The sequence below is a fragment of the Trichechus manatus genome, unplaced genomic scaffold (genome assembly GCF_000243295.1).
Source record: "Trichechus manatus latirostris isolate Lorelei unplaced genomic scaffold, TriManLat1.0 scaffold00077, whole genome shotgun sequence".
Lineage (NCBI taxonomy): Eukaryota > Metazoa > Chordata > Mammalia > Sirenia > Trichechidae > Trichechus > Trichechus manatus.
The window spans coordinates 7,732,992-7,756,739 of record NW_004444013.1 but is presented as its reverse complement, the minus strand read 5'-3'; the positions used below and the strand labels follow the sequence as shown (position 1 = coordinate 7,756,739).

The 23,748-nt window shown below is 44.4% G+C and overlaps 1 protein-coding gene across 2 annotated transcripts in view; it reads left to right on the top strand.

Annotated features, from left to right (window-relative positions):
* Positions 1 to 23,748, top strand: part of CALN1 (calneuron 1) — a 581,567-nt gene that overhangs the window by 554,432 nt on the left and 3,387 nt on the right. For both annotated transcript variants that reach the window (XM_004380775.2, XM_023735306.1), the window contains exon 5: positions 9,949 to 10,105. In XM_004380775.2, coding sequence (XP_004380832.1) covers positions 9,949 to 10,105 — 157 coding nt within the window. The remainder of the gene's footprint in view (positions 1 to 9,948; positions 10,106 to 23,748) is intronic.

Here is a 23,748-nt window from a genome sequence, read left to right as displayed (position 1 = left end):
AGTAGACAAGTGTTAACTTTGATGAAGGGAAAGACAGCACACAATATAGGGGAAGTCAACCCAGCCTGACCAAGGCAAAGTTATAGAAGCTTCCTAGACACATCCAAACACCTTGAGGGACTGAGTTACTGGGGCTGAGGGCTAGGCACCATGGTCTTGTGGGACATCTAGGTCAATTGACGTCACGTAGTTCGTAAAGAAAATGTTCTACAGGCATACCTCGGAGATCACTGCAATAAAGCAAATATCACAATAAAGCGAGTCACACAAATTTTTTGGTTTCCCAGTGCATATAAAAGTTATGTTTACACTACACTGTAGTCTATTAAATATGCAATTGCATTATGTCTTAAAAAAACAATGTACATACCTCAATTAAAAAATACTTTATTGCTAAAAAATGCTAACCATCATCTGAGCTTTCAGCAAGTCATAATCTCTTTGCTGGTGGAGGGTCTTGCCTGGATGTTGATGACTGCTGACTGATCAGGTTGGTGGTTGCTGAAGGTTGGGGTGGCTGTGGCAGTTCCTTAAAATAAGACAACAGTGAAGTTTGCTGCATTGATTGCCTCTTTCTTTCATGAAATATTTCTCTGTAACATGTGATGTAGCATTTTACCTACAGTAGAACTTCTTTCAAAATTGGAGTCAATCCTCTCAAACCCTGCTGCTGCTTTGTCAACTAAGTTTATGTAATATTGTAAATCCTTTGTTGTCATTTCAACAGTGTTCACAGCATCTTCACCAGGAGTAGATTCCATCTCAAGAAACCACTTTCTTTGCTCATCCATAAGAAGCAACTCCTTATCCATTAAAGTTTTATCATGAGATGGTAGCAATTCAGTCACATCTTCAGGTTCCACTTCTTTAATTCTAGTTCTCTTGTTGTTTCTACCACATATGCAATTACTTCCTCCACTGAAGTCCTGAATCCCTCAAAGTCACCCATGAGGGTTGGAATCAACTTCTTGCAAACTCCTGTTAATGTTGATATTTTGACCTCCTACCATGAATCATGAATGTTCTTAATGGCATCTAGAATGGTGACTCCTTTCCAGGTTTTCGATTTACTTTGCCCAGATCCATCACAGGAATCACTATCTATGGCAGCTATAGCCTTATGAAATGTATTTCTTAAATAATAAGACTTGAAAGTAGAAATTACTCCTTAATCCATGGGCTGAATGGATGTTGTGTCAGAAGGCATGAAAACAACAGTAATCTCCTTGTACATCTCCATCAGAGCTCTTGGGCAACCAGGTACATTGTCAATGAACAGTCAGTCATATTTTGAAAGGAATCTTTTTTTTCTGAGCAGTAGGTCTCAACAGTGGGCTTAAAATATTCAGCAAACCATGTTGTAAACAGATGTGCTGTCATCCAGGCTTTGTTGTTCCATTTATAGAGCACAGGCAATGTAGATTTAGCATAATTCTTAAGGGCCCTAGGATATTCAGAATGGTAGGTGAACGTGGGATTCAACTTAAAGTTACCAGCTTCATTAGCCCCCAACAAGAGAGTCAGCCTGTTCTTTGAAGCTTTGAAGCCAGGCATTGACTTCTCCTCTCTAGCTTTGAAAGTCTTAGATGGCATCTTCTTCCAGTATAAGGCTGTTTTGTCTACATTGAAAATCTGTTTTTCAGTGTAATCGCCTTCTTCAGTTATCTTAGCTAGATCTTCTGGATAACTTGCTGCAGCTTCTACATCAGCACTTGCTGCTTCACCTTGCACTTTTATGTTATAGAGATGGCTTCTTTCCTTAAACCTTATGAACCCAACCTCTGCTAGCTTCAAACTTTTCTTCTGTACCTTCCTCACCTCTCTCAGCCTTCATGAAAGCCTTCATGGAATAGAAGAGAGTTAGGACTTTGCTCTGGATTAGGCTTTGGCTTAAGGGAATGTTGTGGCTGGTCTGATCTTCTATCCAGACCACTAAAACTTTCTCCATATCAGCAATAAGGCTGTTTTCACTTTCTTATCATTTGTGTGTTCACTGGAGTAGCACTTTTAATTCCTTCATGAACTTTTCCCTTGCATTCACAACTTGGCTAACTGGCACAGGAGGCCTAGCTTTTGACCTGTCTCAGCTTTTCACATGCCTTCCTCACTAAGCTTAATCATTTCCAGCTTTTGATTTAAAGTGAGACATGTGACTCTTCCCTTTCACTTGAACACTTAGAGGCCATTGTAGAGTTATTAATTGACCTAATTTCAATATTGTCTTGTCTCAGGGAATAGGTTGGCCCCAGGAGAGGAAGAGAGATGAGGGAATGGCTGGTTGCTGGAGCAGTCAGAACACACACAACATTTATCAATTAAGTTTGCCGTCTTATATGGGCGCAGCTTGTGGTGCCCCAAAACAATTACAGTAGTAACATCAAAGATCACTGATCACAGGTCACCATAACAGATATAGTAATAATGAAAAAGTTTGAAATGTTGCAAGAATTACCAAAATGTGACACAGAGACATGAAGTGAGCACATGCTGTTGGAAAATTGGCGCCAACAGACTTGCTCGATGCAGGGTTGCCACAAACATTCAATTTGTAAAAAATGCAGTATCTGCAAAGTGCAATAAAGTGAAGCACAATAAAATGAGGTGTGCCTGTACATCCTACATTGGTGAGTAGTGTCTGGGGTCTTAGAAGCTTGCAAGAGGCCATCTAAGATACATCTCTTGGTCCCATCCCATCCGTAGCAAGGAAGAATGAAGAAAACGAAACACACAAGGAAAATATTAGTCCAAAGGACTAAAGGACCACATGAACCACAGCCTCCACTAGCCTGAACCCAGAAGAACTAGATGGTGCCTGGCTACCACCACCAACCGCTCTGACAGGGATCACAATAGAGGGTCTCTGACAGAGTGGGAGAAAACACGTAGAACAAAATTCAAATGCACACAAAAAAGACCAGACTTACTGATCTGACAGAGACTGGAGGAAGCCCCAGACTATGGCCCCTAGACACTTGCTAACTCAGAACTGAAACCACTCCTGAAGTCCACACCTTTCAGCCGAAGATTAGACAGGCCTGTATAACAAACAATAATACACCGGCGGAACATGCTTCCTAGTTCAGTCCAGTATAGGAGACCAAATGGGCAACCCCCGCCCAAAAACAAAGACAAGAAGGCAGGAAGGGACAGGAATACTGGACAAAGGGACACAGGGAACCCGAGCTGTAAAAGGAAAGGGGGACAGTGCTGACACATTGCAGAGATTGCAACCAATGTTACAAAACAATTTGTGTATAAATTTTCGAATGAGAAACTAATTTGTGTTGTAAACTTTCACCTAAATCACAATAAAATTAAAAAAATAAAAATAGATTTAAAAAAAAGGGTGAACAGCAATCTTCCTACCTGAAGAGAACCATGCTTCCAGAGCAGGAGATGGTCCGTATCCAACAACAAAGCAGCATTTGAATGCCTGCAGGTGTTGCAAATTGAACTAATAGACACACACAGGTCCCGATCGTCAGGCAATAATTACCCACAACAGGCTGGACTACAAGGGGCCTAAGGATGTGCTACCCCGTCTCTTTTGGCAAATCCTGTATTTGGGTTGCCCATTTCTCATTCAGTTACGTTGTTAGCTGCCATCAAGTCAGCCCTCAACTCACGGTGACTCCATGCACAACAGAAGAAAAGGTTGCCCAGCCCTGTGCCATCCCCTTAATTGTTGCGGATTGGAACGTTGCAGTCCACAGGGTTTTCACTGGCTGATTTTTGAAAGTCGATTGCCAGGCCTTTCTTCCTGGTCTGTCTTAGTCTGGATGCTCCACTGGAACCCGTTCTGCATTATAGCAACATATAAGCCTTCACTGAGGGATGGCTGGTGGCTACACATGAGGTACATCGGCTGGGAATCAAGCCGAGTCTCTTGCATGGAAGGCGAGAATTCTACCACTGAACCACCAATGCCTTACCAGTCACATATAAATAAACAGAGTAACAGTAACTATAACATTGGCCTAATTCAAACTTGCTGCAGCCTAAGGGAAAGGGACATAGAAGAGGAATGTGCCTCTAAAAATTGAATCAGGTGAAAAATGAAGAAGATGCCTGCTTGGTGCTCTGTAATGCTTTATCTGTAAAAGAGATGCAAGAGACTTTGGGTCCATAAATTAAAAGCAGCAGCTCTAACAGTCTGGGGCACAGAGGGAGTGGACCAAAATCATCAGAGCACACAAGGAACCAAAATGAAAAAGCAGAATTAAAATCTGCAAGATTAAGTGCAAAAAAATTAATTAGTGTGGTGAAGTACAAAACAAAGAGATGAGATTTATTAGAGAAAAGATAAAAAATATGGAAACAAGGAATAGAATCCAATTAAGAATACTTTGTGTTCCAGAGGAAGGAACTGGAATGAGTAGGAGAGAGAAAAACAGTAATCAAAATGGTCTTTGGGGATCAGTCATGAGGCAGACAAGGAGGTGGTGTATAAATTAAAAGCCTTCACTAAACTCTACTGGCTACCACTTGCCTTCAAGTGGACCCATACTCATGGCGACCCCATGTGTGTCACAGTAGAACTTGCCTCTGTAGGGTTTTTCATGGCTGACCTTTTGGAAGTTGATCAATAGGGCTTTCTTCTGAGGTGCCTCCGGGTGGACTTGAACCTCCAACTTTGCAGTTAGCCTGTTAACTGTTTGGACCACCTGGAGACTCCACTAAACTCTAGCCCAGATTAATGCAAAAACATATACCTTAGCATAGTATGGAAAACATTTTTTTTTTTTAATTTCAAGGATAATGCAGTATTCTTACTAGTGTCCAGGAAGCAAAAGAAATCATCTTCACAGAAAAAAAATTAGGTCCCTTGCAGCTGGTTTTACTATAAATATGACTCAGGTAGCAAACTAATAGGAAAAGTATAGATTTCTGCATCTGCATCTTTCCTTCCCTTCTCAAGTCCCTGGCCAGTTCTTTTCACCTAATTTCTGAAGGACGGCAAACTCTCAGCTGGTCTGAGTTTTCCCAGGCACTCCGGCCCCACGATTGGTCTTCCAGGACGTGGTACTCATTTTCTCATTCTCTGTGAGCTTGTCACTCTTCATCTCTGATCATGGCAGGAGGTCCCAATTTTCTCATCTAAGAGGTCCCTCACCCTCACCGTGCATTTTGCCAGCCTGCTCCCTGCACCCGGATTAACAGCCACATGTTCTCCTATCAAATTTAAAGGGAGATTGTACTAAATGATAGTCTCATTTAAAAAATGTTATGTCAGAATTCACTTTCAGTTAGTAAACTGTAATGCAGAAAACTAGTTCACTTTACACCTCCTCTTCAGTTGTTTTTACTGATATAAGTGACTTTGAACTTGAATCACTTAGATTCTCTAGTAACTCAGTTTAATTTATTAGGAAAAAAAAAAATGGTTGCCAAGGGGTTGATTCTGATGCTTGGCGACCACATATGTGTCAGAGTAGAACTGCACTCCACAGGGTTTTCAATAACAGATTTTTCAGAAGGCCCTTCTTCTGAGGTGCCTCTGGGTGGACTCAAACTTCCAACCTTATGGATAGCAGCCGAGCATGTTACCCGTTTGCACCACCCAGGGACTCCTAACTAGTCAGAACAAGGTGCAAACTTAAAACAAGGTTAGAAATTGCTTAACAAAGAAAGCAGGAAAAGAAAAGCATCCAGGACATTCATGGTCCAGACTCACCAAAACATTCATTTTTGCGTTCATCCTTGGCTAACGTATGCTGTGCAAACCCCCAAATCTTAAAACCACAACAGGATTTATTTCTCACCCAAAGTGCATGGCCTTTGTCAATTGTTGTGGGTCTGCTCCATGTTACATTCATTCCAGGGCCCAGGATGGCGGAACAGCCCCTATTTGGTGTGCTTTTGTGGCAGAAGGAGAAGAGAAATGGCAGATTACGTACTGGCTCTGAAACTTCCCTTGGGTTAGACGTACATCACTTTCCCTCTCCTTTGATTGTCAAGGCCTGATGTCAATGGGCAGGGAGATATAAATCTTCTCACAGGGAGGAGAAGCAAGTAATAGGAAATAATACAACCTGCTACAGTTCACACTCTTGATCATCTTCTCATCCCCTCCCCGAGGGAGACACCCCAAAAGTCCCCTCCAGTTGTACCATGAGGCTCAAGATCCAGAATCTCATGATAGACACGTGTATATGACTGTTTTTGATTGGGAGACATATGAACTGAAAAAACAAATTACCCCTCTCCCCCTTGCCACACAGACACTCAAAATATAGTGATGGGAATAGAGACAGTCCCATCCAGAAAGCAAAAAATAATAGAGCAGTTGGGTTAATAGCAATTCTGAAATCCTGTTGGACAGACTGTGGGGTGAAAAATATTTTTTTAATTGTGGTAAACTATATGTAACAAAACAATTGTCATTTCAACAATCTTCACATGTACAGTTCAGTGACATTGTGTTCATCATGTCCTTATCCATTCCCAAATTTTTCCATCATCCTCCCAAGCAGAGTCCTCTTTCCCCCTCCCCCGCCCACCCCTGGTTATCACTAATAGGCTTTGTTTCTATATACTTGCCTCTCCTAGACATTTCATGTAAGTGGGATTATACCATATTTGTCCTTTTGTGGCTGACTTATTTCACTCAGCATAATATTTTCAAGGTTGTAAAACATGTATCAGAACTTCATTTCTCTCTGTGGCTGAGTAATCACTGTGAGTAATTACCACATTTTGTTTATCCATTCATCTGTCGATGGACATTTCAGTTATTTCTACCTTTTGGCTATTGTGAATAATGCTGCAGTAAATATTGCTGTAGAAGTATCTGTTTGCATTCCTGCCTTCAGTTCTTTTGGGTATGTACCTAGGAGTGGAATTTCTGGATCATATGGATGCTCTTATGAGGAACCAGCAAACTGTTTTCCACAGTGGCTGTACCATTTTACATTCCCACCAGCAGTGGATGAGGGTTCCAGTTTCTCCACATCCTCACCAACACCTGATGTTTTCCATTTTTTTAATCATAGCCATCCTACTGGCTGTGAAGTGATATCTCATTGTGGTTTTGGAAGAATGATTAGATCCTAATTCTGCTCCCTGGAAAGTGTTCCTCATTATTCTTCATGATTCTCAGCCTCACCATTTGGGAGGTCCTTTCTTCTCCACTGCTCCCTTTGGACCCTCTGATGAGCCACTGGAAAATATGTCCTTCTTGACTCCTGGTTTATAAGGCTTGCCTCTGCCCATAGAAGGCTGGTAGCCCAGAGATCATTTTAAGTTTTGAACAGTCACGTTGTTGTCATTGTTGTTAGGTGCCATGGAGTCAAGCGATTCCCCAGTTGTCCAACAGTCATAGTGTTTTTTAATCCAAGGATATCGGCTCTTGGGCAGCAACAGCTCTCTCAGAAACCTAGTTTTCATCTATTGGATTCCAGTCTGTTTCTGCTAATAGCCACACCCACAATTATTTTTGAGACATGCCTCTTGAAACTTAATAACAAGCTTTCTGGGAGAGTCACTTCACATATTCAGAGGTTTTAACAAGGGATACTGTGATTTGTTTTAATAGGCCTGTACTGCTATTTAAAGCACGTCTCAATTTTATCTTTTACTGCTTGCTGTTGTTGTTAAGTGCCGACGACTAAGTTCCAGCTCACAATGACCCCATGTACAACAGAATGAAACTCTGCCCGGTTCCGAGCCATCCTCATGATTGTTGTTATGCTTGAGCCCATTGCTGCAGCTGCTGTGTCAGTCCATCCCGTTGAGGGTCTTCCTCTTTTTCACTGATCCTCTACCATGCATGGTGCCCTTCTCCAGGGACTGATCCCTCCTAATGACATGTCCAAAGTATATGAGAAGAAGTTTCACCATCCTCGCTGCTAAGGAGCATTCTGGCTGTACTTCTTCCAAGACAGATTTGTTCATTCTTCTGGCGGTCCATGGTATGTTCAGTATTCTTCACCAACACCATACTTCAGAGGCATCAATTCTTCCTTCTTCCTTATTTACTGCCCAACTTTCGCATGCAATTGAAAACACCATGGCTTGGGTCAGGTGCACCTTAGTCTTTAAAGTGACATCTTTGCTTTTTGACACTGTAAAGAGGTCTTTTACAGCAGATTTGCCCAATGCAATGTGTCATTTGATTTCTTGGCAGCTGCTTGGTGATAAGAAACAATTGCATCTTTCAGCCCTGAAAGACCTAACATTTTGGGTTGTCTTTATTCCTGGCTTATACACCAACCAGTTCTTTCTTGGGCTCATTTCCTTCTTGTTAGATACAACCAGTTGCAGCCAGAGCATGCTGTTTCCGCAACTTTTTATCTAAAGCCAAACGCTTGTCTATGATACATCCGTCCTTCAAATTATTGTGGGCAACAGGTTTACCAAATGTTTTACTATTGCATAACACGGTCATTATCTTTTTATCATCCGATTACCATTTTCTCATTCCCCACTGCCTGGCCCTGGAACCAATACAGCATCTTTTGGGGTTTTTGTAATGGTCCTAATTTCTGTATTGCTGGCTTAGGCCGACTTCTGCTGGGGTAGCAAACAATCCACGAGCTCTATGGTACTGACAATAAGGCTACTTCTCACTCACATGACTAGTTCTTTAGGAGTTGGTGGCAGGTCTTCACGTTATCTTCCTTATGAGACCCAGGCTGAAGGGACAGCCCCTACCTGGGGCGAGCTCTTCTCGTGCAAGAGGGAAAAGAACAAATGATAAACCACACTGTGGCTGTTAATGCTTTTAATTGGATGTGGCTATGTGACTTCTGGGGTCCCTGAGTGGTGCCGTTAAGTTCTCGGCTGCTAACCAAAAGGCTGACAGTTCAAGTTCACCCAGAGGTGCCTTGGAAGAAAGGCCTGATCGTCTACTTCTGAAAAATCAGCCATTGAAGCCTATGGAACACAGCTCTACTCTGACACACATGGGGTCACCATGAGTTGCAGTCAACTCCATGGCAACTGGTTTGGTAACTGGTTTCTATGACTTATGCTCACATTTCATTGGCCAAGAAAGTCACATGACTAATCCTGATATAATGGAGTACCAACCCCCATTGCTGTCAAGTCCATTCTGACTCACAGTGACCCTATAGGACAGAGTAGAACTGCCCCATAGGGTTTCCAAGGCATGGCTGGTGGATTCGAACTGCCAGCCTTTTGGTTAGCAGCCAAGCTCTTAACCACTGCACCACCAGGGCTCCATAAATGGAGTGGGAACATACAATTCCCTCATCAGGAGGAGCAGGACATAACTGGGAATTCTACACCTCCACTTTAGCTGCCTGTCCTCACAAAAATGGCTCTGGACTCATGTTTTCTCTTGTTAGAACAAGATACGTACTTAAATAAGACGGGAAATGCTGACTTCTTGGCAGATGTATAAGGAGTCCCTGGGTGGTACAAACGGTTAAGAGCTCTCCTGCTAACTGAAAGGTTGGAGGTTCGAGTCCACCCAGAGGAACCTTGGAAGAAAGGCCTGGTGATCTACTTTTAAAAAATCAGCCATTGAAAACCCCATGGAGCACAGCTCTACTGTAACACACACGGGGTCGCCATGCGTCGAAGCTGACTCGACGGCAAAAGGTGAGGTTGGTTGGTTGGGGTTTTTTAGTAGATTGATAACAATGTTAGCAACATATGCATTGTGTAAAGTGTGACACAGCTGAGGTACATGAGCTCTGGAGGGTTGACAGCAGAGGCTGGAGGGGTAGGGAAGCAAACCCGCAGATGCACCTTGTCTCCGAGAGTAAATTGAGGAGGATATATTCCACTCACTGTATTCCCACTAAGTCCCAGCAAGTTCCCAAGTATGCTTGGAGTTGAACATGATGGACAGCTGCTCACCTACGATCCTGAAAAGCTGAGACCAGTTTCCATAGAGGAGCTTTGGGGCTTGCCAGTCATGCCCCAAGTTGAGTTCTCATGCCCGCATGCCCACAAGCATCTCGTTCCTCTTTATCTCCACAGTTCGACATGCAGAGGATAACTCTGGAAGAGTTGAAGCACATTCTCTATCACGCCTTCCGGGACCACTTAACAATGAAGGATATTGAGAACATCATCATCAACGAGGAGGAGAGCCTGAATGAGACCTCGGGGAACTGCCAAACAGAGTTTGAAGGAGGTAGGGGACCCACTGCTTTTGCTTTCTCCCTGGTCTGGCATAGCCCAGTGCCTCCACGCTTTCTGCATGAAAAATGTGTTTACACACTCCTGGCCTGAAGTGGCTGGCCTAGCACTGAAGCCAAAGATCCAGCACTGAGGTTAGAAGATCCTTTCAGGGTTTTGTTTTTCTGGGTTATTTTCTCCCCAAACGCTGCAGAACCTCTATTGACCCTGTCCTTCCCGTGACTGGATGTGTGGCTTTGTGATGTTTGCATTTACTTAGTGAGGGCTGCGTGGGGTCGTGGAAAGAGCCAGGTTAGCCAGGTCAGCAAGCTTGGTCAAGTTCATTGACTCGTATATGACCTTGGGAACAGGTGTACCTTCTCTGAGTGCGTTTCCTCATCTATCAACCTCAGGATAATTACAGCTATGTCACAGGATCCTTAGGAGTGGATGGTGTCTGTGCACTGGCCAAAGAGAGGCCAGGAACAGAGTCCTTTCGTGAACTTAACCAAGTAGTTACAGAAGAAATAAGGTTCCAAAAAGAGGCTCATGCAAGACCATTTTTCTTGGGCTCATGAAAGAAAACTGAGAGAGGAAAAAAAAAAAAAGCCTACCTTATCCCCTAATCAGTAGAGTTCCTGGGAAGCTAAAAATTTAATCCCTCCTTCCAGCTTTGAAAATCAGAGCTGCTCTAACAGTCTCAAAGTACAGAAAAAAAAATTTACGTAAAACGGCATAGCAGGATACCAGCTATTTTTAACCTGTTCAATACTGAGTTTTCTTAAAGAGGCCAAAGTATTTTTCCTTATTTTTGTTTTCCTGAACATTTAATCAAATCAGTATACACAGTGGGTAAGCTTTCACGGAGACACAAGAACAACCCTCGGTTACCTCATCCTGGAGCTGCCGCATTAGAACTGGCCGAGCACCATGGCAGTGAGGCTACCTGGGACTGAATGAGCCCAAGTGGCCACGATATTAATTCAGACCTGGGCTCCCATTGGCCCTGCCTGGGCTAGGCACCTGCATCAGTGTGCAAGGATTAAAGGCCATGGCCACAGGAAACAGGATATGGCTTTTACTTAGCTTCTACTAAGCCAAATCAACTCCAGCCGGGTTAATAGAGAGTAGTGGGGACTGGGGTAAAGTAGAGACCAATTCCTTCTTGTACCGGCATCCGAATTTAAGTTTATCCAAAACACTGTGTACATCTAGCAAAACACAGTTGTGGTGCAGACGCTGCCTTGGTCCGCACGTTTGTGACACCTTTATTTAGAATTGGAGGCACACGGATCACAGAGGGCAGGTTCATCCCAACTAAGGCCATTTCCAGCATGGCGTGCTGGGGGAGTGGGGAGTGTGAGTAGAGGTGAGAAGGAAAGAGATTGGACCAAAACTTGGGGAAACAGCAGGCCTGGCCTCCCCAGTCCATGTCGTTCTTAGCTGACAGATGATACGCTCAAACAATAAATGTCCTTGGGGCTTCAGCACCTCAGCAGCAGTGAACACTCTTGAAGTGGGTGGGAGAAGAAATGTATTTCTAGGCATCTTGTTTTCTACAAGAGCCTTTGTTTGTGGATCAGTGTTTGGTTCAGGGAAATGTCATAAGTCTTAGTGATTTGGGGAAGGTCAGCTGCATTGGGAAGTAATCTGAACTCTAAGAAATGCCCTTTTGCCACTCAAAAGCTCGTATATTAAGAAAATAAATGACTTACAAACCAAAAAACCAGTGGCTTTCAAGTCAGCCCTGACTCATGATGTCCTGACTCGTGTGTCGCAGCAGAACTGTGCTCCAGAGGGTTTTCAATGGCCGATTTTTCAAAAGTAGATCACCAGGCCTTTCTTCCAAGGCACCTCTGGGTGGACTGGAAACTCTATCCTTTCCTTAGCAGCTGAGAGCGTTAACCATGTGCACCACCCTTACAAAAGGGTTTCCAAAGAAATGTCTTGCTGGGTCGGCTTTAACGATTAGTACAATATTAGCACATTGGTGATGGGAGATAATTAGTAAGTGCCAGGAAACTATAAAAGTGTCAGGTAATTATTAATCGCTAATTGCTTTCAATTTCATGATCTTATTTAATAAAAGAAACATTTTTTTCATGAGCACATTTCTTTCTTGCACGACCTCTGTGACCTTGATTACATAATCCCTTTTGCATATTCTCACGTCAGAGAAGAAATTTTAATATTCTGCCAGCACTGTTTGGCACCAAGCCCAAGCTTATTGATTTGTATTTTGGTTTTAGATTTTTCCACTCTTGGATGTGGTTGAGATCACTGTCACTGGTGCCTCAATAGCATATTCAATGTCCTCGGCCCTCTCCAAGTTCAGGAAAGGCCTCCCTAATTGTGATTTGGGCAAGGATGTGTAGAGAGAGCTGAGTCCCCAGAACCCGAGTTTTCCTCCTGCTGCGTTAGAACTGAAAGAGGCCATGTGTGACCCTTTGGCTGATCCTGGCCTCCCCGCATCCATCTCAGTAAACCCCTAGCATCTAATTTTGAAGGAACAGGTAGTTTTCGTTGTTTCTTTGAAGCCATAGAACTTTTTTCAATTCTAATCTTCCTTGTAACCCCAAATAATTGAGGAGAGAGAAGGAAGCAATATCCAATGGGAGAGAAGGGAACAAAGCCTGATGGGAGGGAAGCGAGCAATGCTTGATGGGAGGAAAGGGAACTGTGCCTGATGGAAGGGAAAGGAGCAATGGTTGATGGGAGGGAAAGGAGCCATGCCTGATGGGAGGGAAAGGAGCAATGCTTGATGGGAGGGAAGGAAGCTGTGCCTGATGGGAGGGAAAGGAGCCGTGCCTGATGGGAAGGAAGGGAGCTGTGCCTGATGGAAGGGAAGGGAACAATGCCTGATGGGAAGGAAAGGAGCTGGGCAGAGAAAAGGAGGCATTTCTCTCAGGTCCCAGAGCCCACTCAGGCCCCTAGGCTCTTGTTTCTCTCCAGGAAGCTCCTCCCTCCTGCTCTTGTTAGAGCTTTCCCACAGCAAGTACATAACCATGCTGACTGGCTCACCTGCAGTGCTGGACTCTCTCACCTCAGCTGGGTGATCCGTGGGGTTTGGAAATCCTGTCCTATTTGCTTTGAGGGGAAGGAACCAATGAGGAAGAAAAAAACTAATGGGTTAGAGAGAAGGGAGACCATGTAAAGATGTTCCACGTCATACTTATCAAACCCCTTGCCACTGAGTCGATTCTGACTCACAGTGACCCTATAGGACAGAGGAGAACTGCCCCATAGAGTTTCCAAGGCTGTCATCTTTACGGAAGCAGACTTCCACATCTTTCTCCAGTGGAGCGGCTGGTGGGTTTGAACTGATGACCTTTTGGTTAGTGGCCCAGTGCTTAACCACTGCACCACCAGGGCTTCTTCATTAGTTATTAGATGAAAATCAAAACTACAGTGAGATAACACTTCACATCCACAAAGATGGCTATAATTAAAAAAACAAAAAACAAACAAACAAACAAAAAAAACAGAACAACAGGTGCTGGCAACAATGTGGAGAAATGGGAACCTTCGTCCACTGCTGGTGGGACTGTAAAATGGTACAGGCACTGTGGAAAACAGTTTGGTGGTTCCTCAAAAAGTTAAACATACATTTACCATATGATCCAGCAATTCCACTTCTAGGCATGCACCCCAAAGAATTAAAAGCAGGAACATAAACAGAAACTTGTACACCAATGTTCATTGCAGCACTGTTCACAATAGCCAAAAGATGGAAACAATCTAAATATCCATCAACAAATGAGTGGCTAACCAAAATCTGGTATAGACACCCAATGGAATACTACGCAGCCATAAAGAGAATGAGGTCCTGATACCTGCTAGGACATGGATGAACCCTGAAAACATTATGCTGGGTGAAATAAGCCAGACACAAAAAGGAACAAATATTGTATGATCCCACTGATATGAAATATCTAGAATAGGCAAGTATATAGAGATCAAAGATTTTTGATGCTTACCAGGGATGGGCGGCGGGGAGAGAGGGGAATGGGGACTCACTGCTCAGGGGATACAGAGCTTCTGTGAAGGTTGATGGTTGAACAACATGAGGAACATAATTAATGTCAATGAATTGTACATGTGAAGAACGCTATGTAAGAGACAGGGAGAAAGGAGACCATTCAGAACAAGATGCTACAGGAGAAAGTCTGCACTTCAGACTCTGTCTCTGAGCAAGGAAGGAGGAGAGGAGCCAGGAAACAGGGACATGTGGGGTAGAGTTGGATTATAAAAAAGCCCACACCAGATGGCCTTGAGCTCAGCAAAGCTGGAGTCAACGCTGACATGTTTTGGAGAGTGAAAAAGTGTTCCAAATGCTGCTGTGGGCAGCACGGGTAGTAAGGAAGCAACTAGAAATGAACGTAAGGATTTCCAAACGCCCTCAGCATCATTTAATGTCAATCACTGTATTTTTCATTGTTATAAATCTTGAGTCTGATACTTTCACAAAGGTGTCGTCAGAGTTTGCCAGGTAAGTTAGGAGTTATAGATTACTCGTCCCACACGAATGGAAGAATAAGGAACAGAGGAATAGGACAGGAGCCCAAAAGATGTGGCACCCTTGATGGGAAAGGTCTTTGTTCTTATTTTTCTTTTTGTCAACATTTACCCTAAAGCAAAGACGAGAAGGTAAGGAGGGGCAGGGAAGTTAGATTCATGGAAACAGGACAAACAGAATGGAAAAATGAGGATGCTGACACATGGTAAAAAATGTAACCAATGTCATGGAACAGTTTGTATAAAAATTGTTAAATGGGAACCTAACTTACTGTGTAAACGTTCACCTAAAACACAATAAAATATTATTTTTTAAAAAGTATGACTTTCAGGCACTCCCGGCCCCTCAGTTTGTTCTGAACGCTCTCATTGAGATATATTATGCTCGATGTATTTAGGTGTTAGTTTCCAACATTTGTGTTCTAATTATTTGGAAAAATAAGCAAGTAGCATCCATTATAACTGGTTAACCACTGGTGACGGGGCAGTCTCACCATCTGGACGAGCATTTGACAAGCTGACAGGAACGAGTCTGTCGTGCCACAATACCCCCGCCACCATCATGCTAAATAACAGAGTTTCAAGGTGGTTTGCTTCAGTTCATCCACTTTTAATCACAAGACGTCTTATTTTTGGAGAACATAAGCTCAGTGACACGAGAGACAAATTTGTACTTTTATTATTGGGCTCCAGTTGCTGACGTGTATGGAATTTAACAGTCTTATGGTTAAATCATCTGCCTGTTTGTCATTGGATCTCTATGAAGTATTCTTATGACAAATTATACTATATATTAAGTTTGAGAATGTTTGCTTCTAATATTTTCACAGCTTAATCCATATTGGTACAGTCCAGGAAGAAAGGGACAGAACTTTCCAGAAGGCTTGTCCTGTACAAAGTGCTTTTACACTTGTTAACACATTAGGTTGACTCCTTGGCACATCCTTGAGAGATAAGCTCTGTTGCCCCCATGTTACAGATTAGGAAACTAAGGCTCAACAAGGGGAAGTCATTTCTGAGTCAAATAGAAAGCTTTAGGTCAATGTAGAGAGACAAATAAACACACGCACACATACTCCCACCTGCCTTATCTTTATGGTAGGTAGGGCATTGCAGTCCCAGATAAGCAGCAAGGAGTGAGTAAGGATTTGAACCCAGGCCTCCCGACAAAGCCCTGCCCAGTCACCGTGTGTCACTCACTCGGGCTTCGGTGTTTCCAAGGCTCTTACATGATGGCCGTTGGTCATCCTCACTCATTTTCCATTTCATCACCAGTGAAATCATCTTCCTTTTGGAAGCTGACGAGGAGTGCAGCAAGGTCTGTGTAGGAGCCCTTTCAAGACACATCCCACAAGGGTTGTCCCCAAATGGGATCCCAGCTACAGATTGGAATCTGACACGCATGGGAGAGGGAAGTAAAACAAAATCACCAATGGGGGATGAGTGGTTCCCAGGAGAGACACAGCAGAGCTGCTAGGCACCACTCGGCACCTTGGTAGGATGGACGGGAGGACAGTGTCACAGGAGGCAATGCAGGCCAGTAGCCCCAGAAAGATCACTGATGCAGACGTGTGAGTTCTATTCCCAGTCCTGTGCCAACTAGCTGTGTCACCCTGGGAATGTTACTTAACCTCTCTGAGCTTTATTTTCCTCATCTGTCTAATGCAAAGATTGGACAAGGATGGTCATATCTCAACTCAAACATTTCTGGGCTCAGTGGAAAGTTAGAAAGACTGCGGGCCAAATCCAAGGTCCATCCGCGCTGAAGTCACAGTGTCCCTGTCAGGCTGTCAAGCACACACCTGGACCTGCCCCATCACCCAGCCATACACGTTGGGTATTTTCATCCCCATCCAAATGAAAAGGGCCTGGCTTGTCATCTATACCATCTGCTCCCTGCTCGCCTGGTGCCGGGACTTTCCTGAAATAAAACCTGTTCTCCTGGGTAGAGGTAGAAGGTGAAGGTGCAGCTGAGGTCGGTGGCAGGTGCTGAGGGAGGAGACAGTTTTCAAAGAGATTTGGAACTTCAGACCCAAAAAAACAAAAAATGCCTCTTCTGTTTGAGGACCCTTCACAGCAAACATGTAGGGAAGTTTTCTGGAATATCTGGTGAAAAGTGATGAGATTCTGAGACATGCAAGAGAGACCGGCAAAGCCTTCCTTTGATGTTGTTGTGGTAAAATATATATAACAAAGCATTTGCCATTGTAACGATTCTTAAGTGTACAAGTCAGGGATATTAATTACATTCACCATGTTGTGCAAAATCAACACTATGCATGTCCAGAACTTTCTCATCCCCCCAAACAGAAGCTCAGTACCCTTTAAGCAATGACTCCCCCATTACCCCCTCCCACCCAGCCCTGGTAATTACTAGTGAACTTTGGTCTGTATGTACTTGCCTACTCAGGGTATTTCATATAAGTGAGATCATACAATATTTGTCCCTTTGGGACTGACTTATTTCACTGAGCATAACGTTTTCAAGATGCATCCATGTTATAGCACACGTCAGGATTTCATTTCTCTTTATGGCTGAGTAATGGTCCATTGTATGTATGTATCACATTTTGTTTATCAATAGATGGATGGGAATTTGGATTGTTTTCACCTTTTGGCTATTGTGACTAGTGCTGCAATGAACCGTGTACAATGGAGAGCTATTTTTGATAGCACGATGGCTAAGAACACTGGCTCTGGACTCAAGAAGGCTTGACTTAAAATCCTGCCCTACCATGTATTAGCTGACTTAAATAAGCCACTTGACCTCTTTGATCCTTGTTTACTTCATCTGTGAAATGGGAATAATATGGTTGTTATGAGGATTAAATGAGGTAGCACATGGAAATATTTAGTACAATGCTTAACACATTAGAAAGCACTCAAACAAAACAAAAGTAGCAGGTGGCCTCGCCCCAGTTCTATTCCCATTGTTACTTATTACCTGGAGACACTGCTGCGTACCTATCACTGGAAACCCACATCTTTGAAGGATGGGGCAGAGATCATATTCACAGTGTTTGAGCCTTTCTTTGGGCACAGCCAGTCCTAATGTCAAATCACTGCCAACACTGGCATTACCAAGAGTTCTGGTCAAGATTCTTTGGGCTGCAAGTATAGAAACCCACTCAGACCCTCTTCAACTAAAAAGCACTGGCTCAAATAATAGGAGATTCAAAGGGATGGACTTTGAGTGACCTGGACCCAGAGAGCTCAGGCAACATACTCATTCACTCTTCCTTCTCCTCCTCCTCCTCCTTCTCTCTCTGTTGGCTTCACACTGGGGCAGCTCTCTTTCCATGAGGTGGCAGGTCTGGATGCAGCACTAGCATCTCAGGAGACTGGTTGTTTCTCTCAGGATCCATCTCCATGCCAACAGGGGCTCCAATCAAACCCGCTGGGCTCACGGGCCCTGAGCCAAGACAAGAGGTCGGGGCCAGTCTGGTTTCTTATGGTGGGAAAGGTGAAGTCCTGGACTGAGAGTTCCACTAGATGGGAAGGTGCAGATCCCAAAAAGAAAAGAGGAATTTTGTTACTAGAAGAGGAAGGCTGCTGGGGAGGCCACAACAGTGTCTGACCACTGCACCAAGGCTTCATAGCGGGACCCTCAAAACAAGACACAGTGAGTTCTCTGAGGTCCTGCAAACCCGGAGTGAGGGGTACGGTCAGCAGCTCCACTTCCACCTAATGAACGCATAAAAAAAATGTGGTTCATCCATACAATGGAATGTTATTCAGCCATAAAGAGAAATGACATCCTGATACATGCCACAACACGGATGAACCTTGAAAATGTTATGTTGAGTGAAATAAGTCAGACACGAAAGGCCACGTATTATATGATCCTTTTATACACAATGTCCAGAATAGCTAAATCCATAGAGATAGAAAGTAGATTAGTGGTTGCCACAGACTTGGGGGGAAATACCTGGAGAGTGACTGCTAGTAGGTACAGTCTGATGAAAATGTTCCAGAACTAAATAATGGTGTGTGTGAATATACCAAAAACTTTTTTAAAGGGGTGAACTTTATGGTATGTGAAATATATATTAATTTTTTTAAAATATTAAGAGCTAGACCATTTTAAAAATAAATGAAAGGAGCAGGCCCTTTGAGAGCAGGAAGCTCAGGGGAAACCTCGTGGAAAAGGAAAGCTTGGGCTGGGCCCTGGACAGAAGGGAGGGGAGTCGGAGGGCACCCTTGCGGGGACGGTGCAGACAATGCTGTGGAGGCTCGTGTCTAGAGCCGTGAGGAACCAGCTCGCCTGAAGCAGAGGTTGCTGGGGAGGGGAGGCAAGGTGGTCTAGGAGCTGAGTGGGAAGACAAAAGGAGGTGAGCTGTGCTCCAGCGTGCTCAGCCTAGGAGCAGGAATATGCTTCTCCCGGCAATGGTGGCCTTTGCAGGCTTGTCACTGGGAGTCGTAACACGCATAAGGAAGAAGGAGATCTGGCGGCACAAACAGTTAAGCGCTTGGCTGCTAACCAAAAGGGTGGCGGATCAAACCGACCCAGCGGCTCCAGAGGAGAAAGATCTGGTGATCTGTTCCTATGAACATTACAGCCTAGGAAACCCTATGGGGCAGTTCTACTCTATCACACAGGGTCACTAGGAGTCAGAATCGACTTGACGGCACCCAAGAACAAAAACAGCTGTAGAAAGGTGAGTCTCGCTGCATTTCAGGGTGAATTAACGAGGGAAGGGTCCAAAGCAAAGGCTGGGAACATCCGCCGTATGCTCAGCCCTGTGCTAGAGGCTGCTGGGAACGTGGGAGAAGCAAGCAGGCATTTCATCTGCACTTGGAGGTTTCAATCCATTTGCCGTTCAGTCGACTCCAACTCATGGTGACCCCACGTGGTTAGAGTAGAACTGTGCTCCATACAGTGTTCAATGGCTGACTTTTCGGAAGTAGATCACCAGGCCTTTCTTCGGAGGCACCTCTGGGTGGACTCCAACTCCAACCTTTCACTTAACAGCTGAGCACATTAACTGATTGCGCCACACAGGGATTCTGCTGGGACTGTATTGTTGTTGGGTGCCATCGAGTCGTTTTCGACTCACAGCCACCCAATGTGATAGCAGAACTGCCCCATAGGGTTTCCTAGGCTGTAATCTTTTTGGGAGCAGATCGCCAGATCTTTCTCCCACGGAGACGCTGTGTGGGTTCAAACTGCCAACCTTTCAGTTAACAGTCGAGCATGTTACACGAACAAAATCCTGCATTTCTCTAGCAACTTGCAGTTGGACATACCTTTCACTTTATTAGCTCATTTGATCTTTGAAATAACCCTGGGAAATGGTAAGAGCTGTTATCCCTGGCTCCTTTTACAGAGGCAGAAACTGAGACTCAGGGAAGTTCAGTCACTTGCCCAGCTCTGAGGTGACAGTTGGAGAAGAAGCCCTATCTGAGCTCATGATACACCCCAGGCTGACCTGTCCTCTTGCTAGGGAACCAGAGAATAGCCATTTAGAATAAATAAAGATACAAAAATACAGTACAACACAAATAAGTGATAGCCAAAGGCAGACCTGAAATTATTATCAAAAAACATTAATTAGTGCCAGGTTATCCTTTGTCAGTCACACCAAGTGTTTCAAATGTGCTTTCTTTGGGCCACTGAACTCTCTATTGCTAAGCAGAGGATCAAGAAGAGAGAGTGGTTAAGCGCTCCACTGCTAACCAAAAGGCCAGAGGTTTGAACCCACCAGTCACTCCACAGGAAAGAGATGTGACAGTCTGCTTCCATAAAGATTTATAGCCTTGGAAGCCCTATGGGGGCAGTTCTCCTCTGCCCTATAGGGTCACTATGAGGCAGAATCGACTCAGCAGCAGTGGGTTTTGAACCTTGGGTATTAGAGTCAGACCTGGGCTCAAATCCAACCTCCACCATTAGCCAAATGACCTCGGGCTCCATTTGGAGCCTCAGACTCTTCGTCTATTAAATGGGGGCAACTACACTCAGCTCACTGCAGGGCTGCACATAACATAGTACCTGGCCCACTGAGGTGGGTGCTCAGAAGGGAGTTTTCAAAAGTTTACAAAGGGAATTAGCATGAGTTGAACACAAACAATATTCCAGTACCTTCGTGCTTCCTGAAATCCTCACAAGAAGGTAGGGTCTTAGCACCCCCATGATGAGGAAATTGAAGCCCGGGAAATGCGCTTGCCCAAGGTCACACAGCTGATACATGTGACAGTCAGAGTTCAGACGCGGGCTGGTCTGGCTCCAAAGTCATCACTTCTTTACCTTTATTGCACACCTTCTGGTGGAGTCAGAACTGGGGTAAAACAGTTCTCCTCAGGGCACAGAGTTTGAAATATACCCTCCATGATGACCCGTTTTCAGAGCTACGCTGACAAGTGAATGAGCTAGAAGCTTCTCTCTGCTTACAGGACATTGGTCTCCATTCAGATTTGAAGTCCTAACCCCTGAGACCTGAACATGACCTTGTTTGGAAATAGGGTCTTTGAAGAAGTTATCAGTTAAGTTACTCATTGCTGTCGGGTCAGTTCCAACTCACAGCAACCCCACATATTACAGACTAGTACTGCTCCATAGGGTTTTCTTGAATATAAATCTTTACAGAAGCAGATCGCCAAGCCTTTCTTCCATAGTGCCGTTGGGTAGGTTCAAACTGCCAACCTTTAGGTTAGTAGCCGATCGCAAACCATTTGTGCCACCTATGGACCTGGATTCAATTTGGAAGGCCTCTAGTACAAACTGTTAGCCTCCAGGAGTTTCCTTGGTTCCTTATCTCTCCCCTCCTAAGGCTTTGAAGGATTTGAGATCGAAGTTACAGCCACACTCCTGGTGGGTAATTCTGTTGCCTAGAACCTTGTTTTCTGACTGTCCCTCACAAAGAAGGGCTTCAGCAAAAACATTCTCCCTCAGTCCAATCACAGAATTTTTCTTTCCCTTAAGCCTTCACCAGCTCTCAGGATGGAAAGGTGTAGGACTGCTTCCGGAAGCGTTTTCTGCTGACGAGCTCCCCGGAATACATTAGCCAGTCTTCAGAAAGCGTTATGATATGGTGCTTCCACATCTTGATCTTATTTTCTGCTTTGGCCCTTTACTTCCTGAGGGTTGGCATCATTTTAAATTTACTCACTTAAGGGAGGAGAATCAGCTCCACAGCAAGGAAATTATCTTCCTCCAGGTAAGAACATAAGACTTTGAGACCCAGACATAATTGGCATGTAGAGAACTGAACCAAAAATACTTCAAATCACCCAAGGGATGAGAAGCCCAGTGGCTCCTGAAAAATTAAAAATAAGACAAGGCCTGAGAGATGATGGCCGCCATGATCAATAAGTAGTGCTGAGGGGACAGGTGCTCTTTGGAGTGAGCCTTCCTGGGAGATGTCATTTTTAGAAATCCTTTGACAAGCCCACAGGCCACGTCGCTCAGGGAAGGCTCTGTTTGCCTGTGGAAACATAGCCAGCTTCCTCCTTCTCCCTGGTTATCTCCAAGGGCTTGGGGGAACCACTGAATGCTAACGGGGAGAGGTATTTGAGATCGGATTGTTTTTAGGTTCTTTAAACGCATGTGGGCCCTGCCTTGACCTCAAACGGTTACGCGCTCAACTATTAGCTAAAAGGTTGGCAGTTTGAACCCACTCAAAGGTGCCTCAGAAGACAGGCCTGGTGATCTGTTTCTGAAAGGGCACAGCCTGGAAAACCCTATGGAGCAGTTCTACTCTGAAACACGTGGTGTTGCCAGGAGCTGGAGGTGACTCAGTTACAACTAACAACAACAAACACGTGTGGTTCCTGTCTTGACCTGTTTCTTTTGCCAGTCTGCTTTCCTGGAGAACGAGACAGAAAGTGACTTAATGGGAAATTGCATTGTATTTTTTATTCCTTGTTGTTGTTGGGTGATGTCTAGTCAATTCTGACTCATAGGGACCCCATGTGACAAAGGTAGAACTGCCCCATGGAGTTTTCTAGGCTGTAATCTTTATGGAAGCAGATCGCCAGTTCTTTCTTCCGCAGAACCACTGGGTGGGTTCTAACTACCAACTTTTCCGTGAGCAGCCCGGCGCTTAACCAAAACCACTCTCCCTGCGCTGGTAGCTATTTGCAAAAGTAGAGTATAATGTCTAGTAAAAAGACCCCTTTTCAAAATGGAAGGTAACAAAAATATTCTTCTTTCTATCATTAGATTTCTCAGCATCTGAATCTAAAGAACCAGCTTCCCCAACACCCTCCCCACCCCACATCCCTGATGCCCCCAACACATACATACATCCTATCCCCTAGCAACTCAGCTCTACCCACTGAATCAGAAAGTCTGGGGGTGTGACCCAACAATTCCCTAATGATCTGGAGATCTGATGGGGATGGATTTGGGGCCTCTACCACAGAGATTCCGATTCAGTAATTCTGCAGTGGGACCTGGGAATCTGCATCTGTAACAAGCTCCCAGGTGGTGCTGATGCTGCTTGTCCAGTAGGGAGCCCCAGTGCTCCCTGCCTCAGGGTACGGGCATCTTCTGTAATCTTAGCAATGCACACGTACAAAGATACTGCAAGGTGGGGAGTGGGGAGGGGAGCAGAGGAAAAGAAATTCCATCACCAGAGCTGAGCTCAGGCTCCCTTCCTGAGATGCGATGTTAGAACAGACACCTGCTCCTACTCACCACACTTCATCAGAACTTTTCCTTCTTATTATCTCCTTATCAGTATTTCTGGCCCATATGAGTATCCCACTAATTAATGTCTGGAGCACCTGGGTGGTGCAAATGGTTAACGAACTCAGCTGCTAACCAAAAGGTTGGTGGCTGAAGTCCACCCAGAGGCACTGCAGAAGAAAGGCCTGGCGATCTGTTGTTGTCAGGTGCTATTGAGTCGGTTCCAACTCATAAAGACCCTATATACAACGGAACGAAACACTGCCTGATACTGCCCAGCTTCTTGGATTATTTGCTCAGCATACAGATTGAATAAGTATAGTGAAAGGATACCTCCCTAAACGACACCTTTCCTGACTTGAAACCACGCTGTATCCCCGTTTGAACGACTGCCTCTTGGTCTATGTACAGGTTCCTCATGAGCATAATTAAGTGTTCTGGAGTTTGCATTCTTTGAAATGTTATCCATAATTTGTTATGATCCACACAGTCAAATGCCTTTGCATAGTCAATAAAAC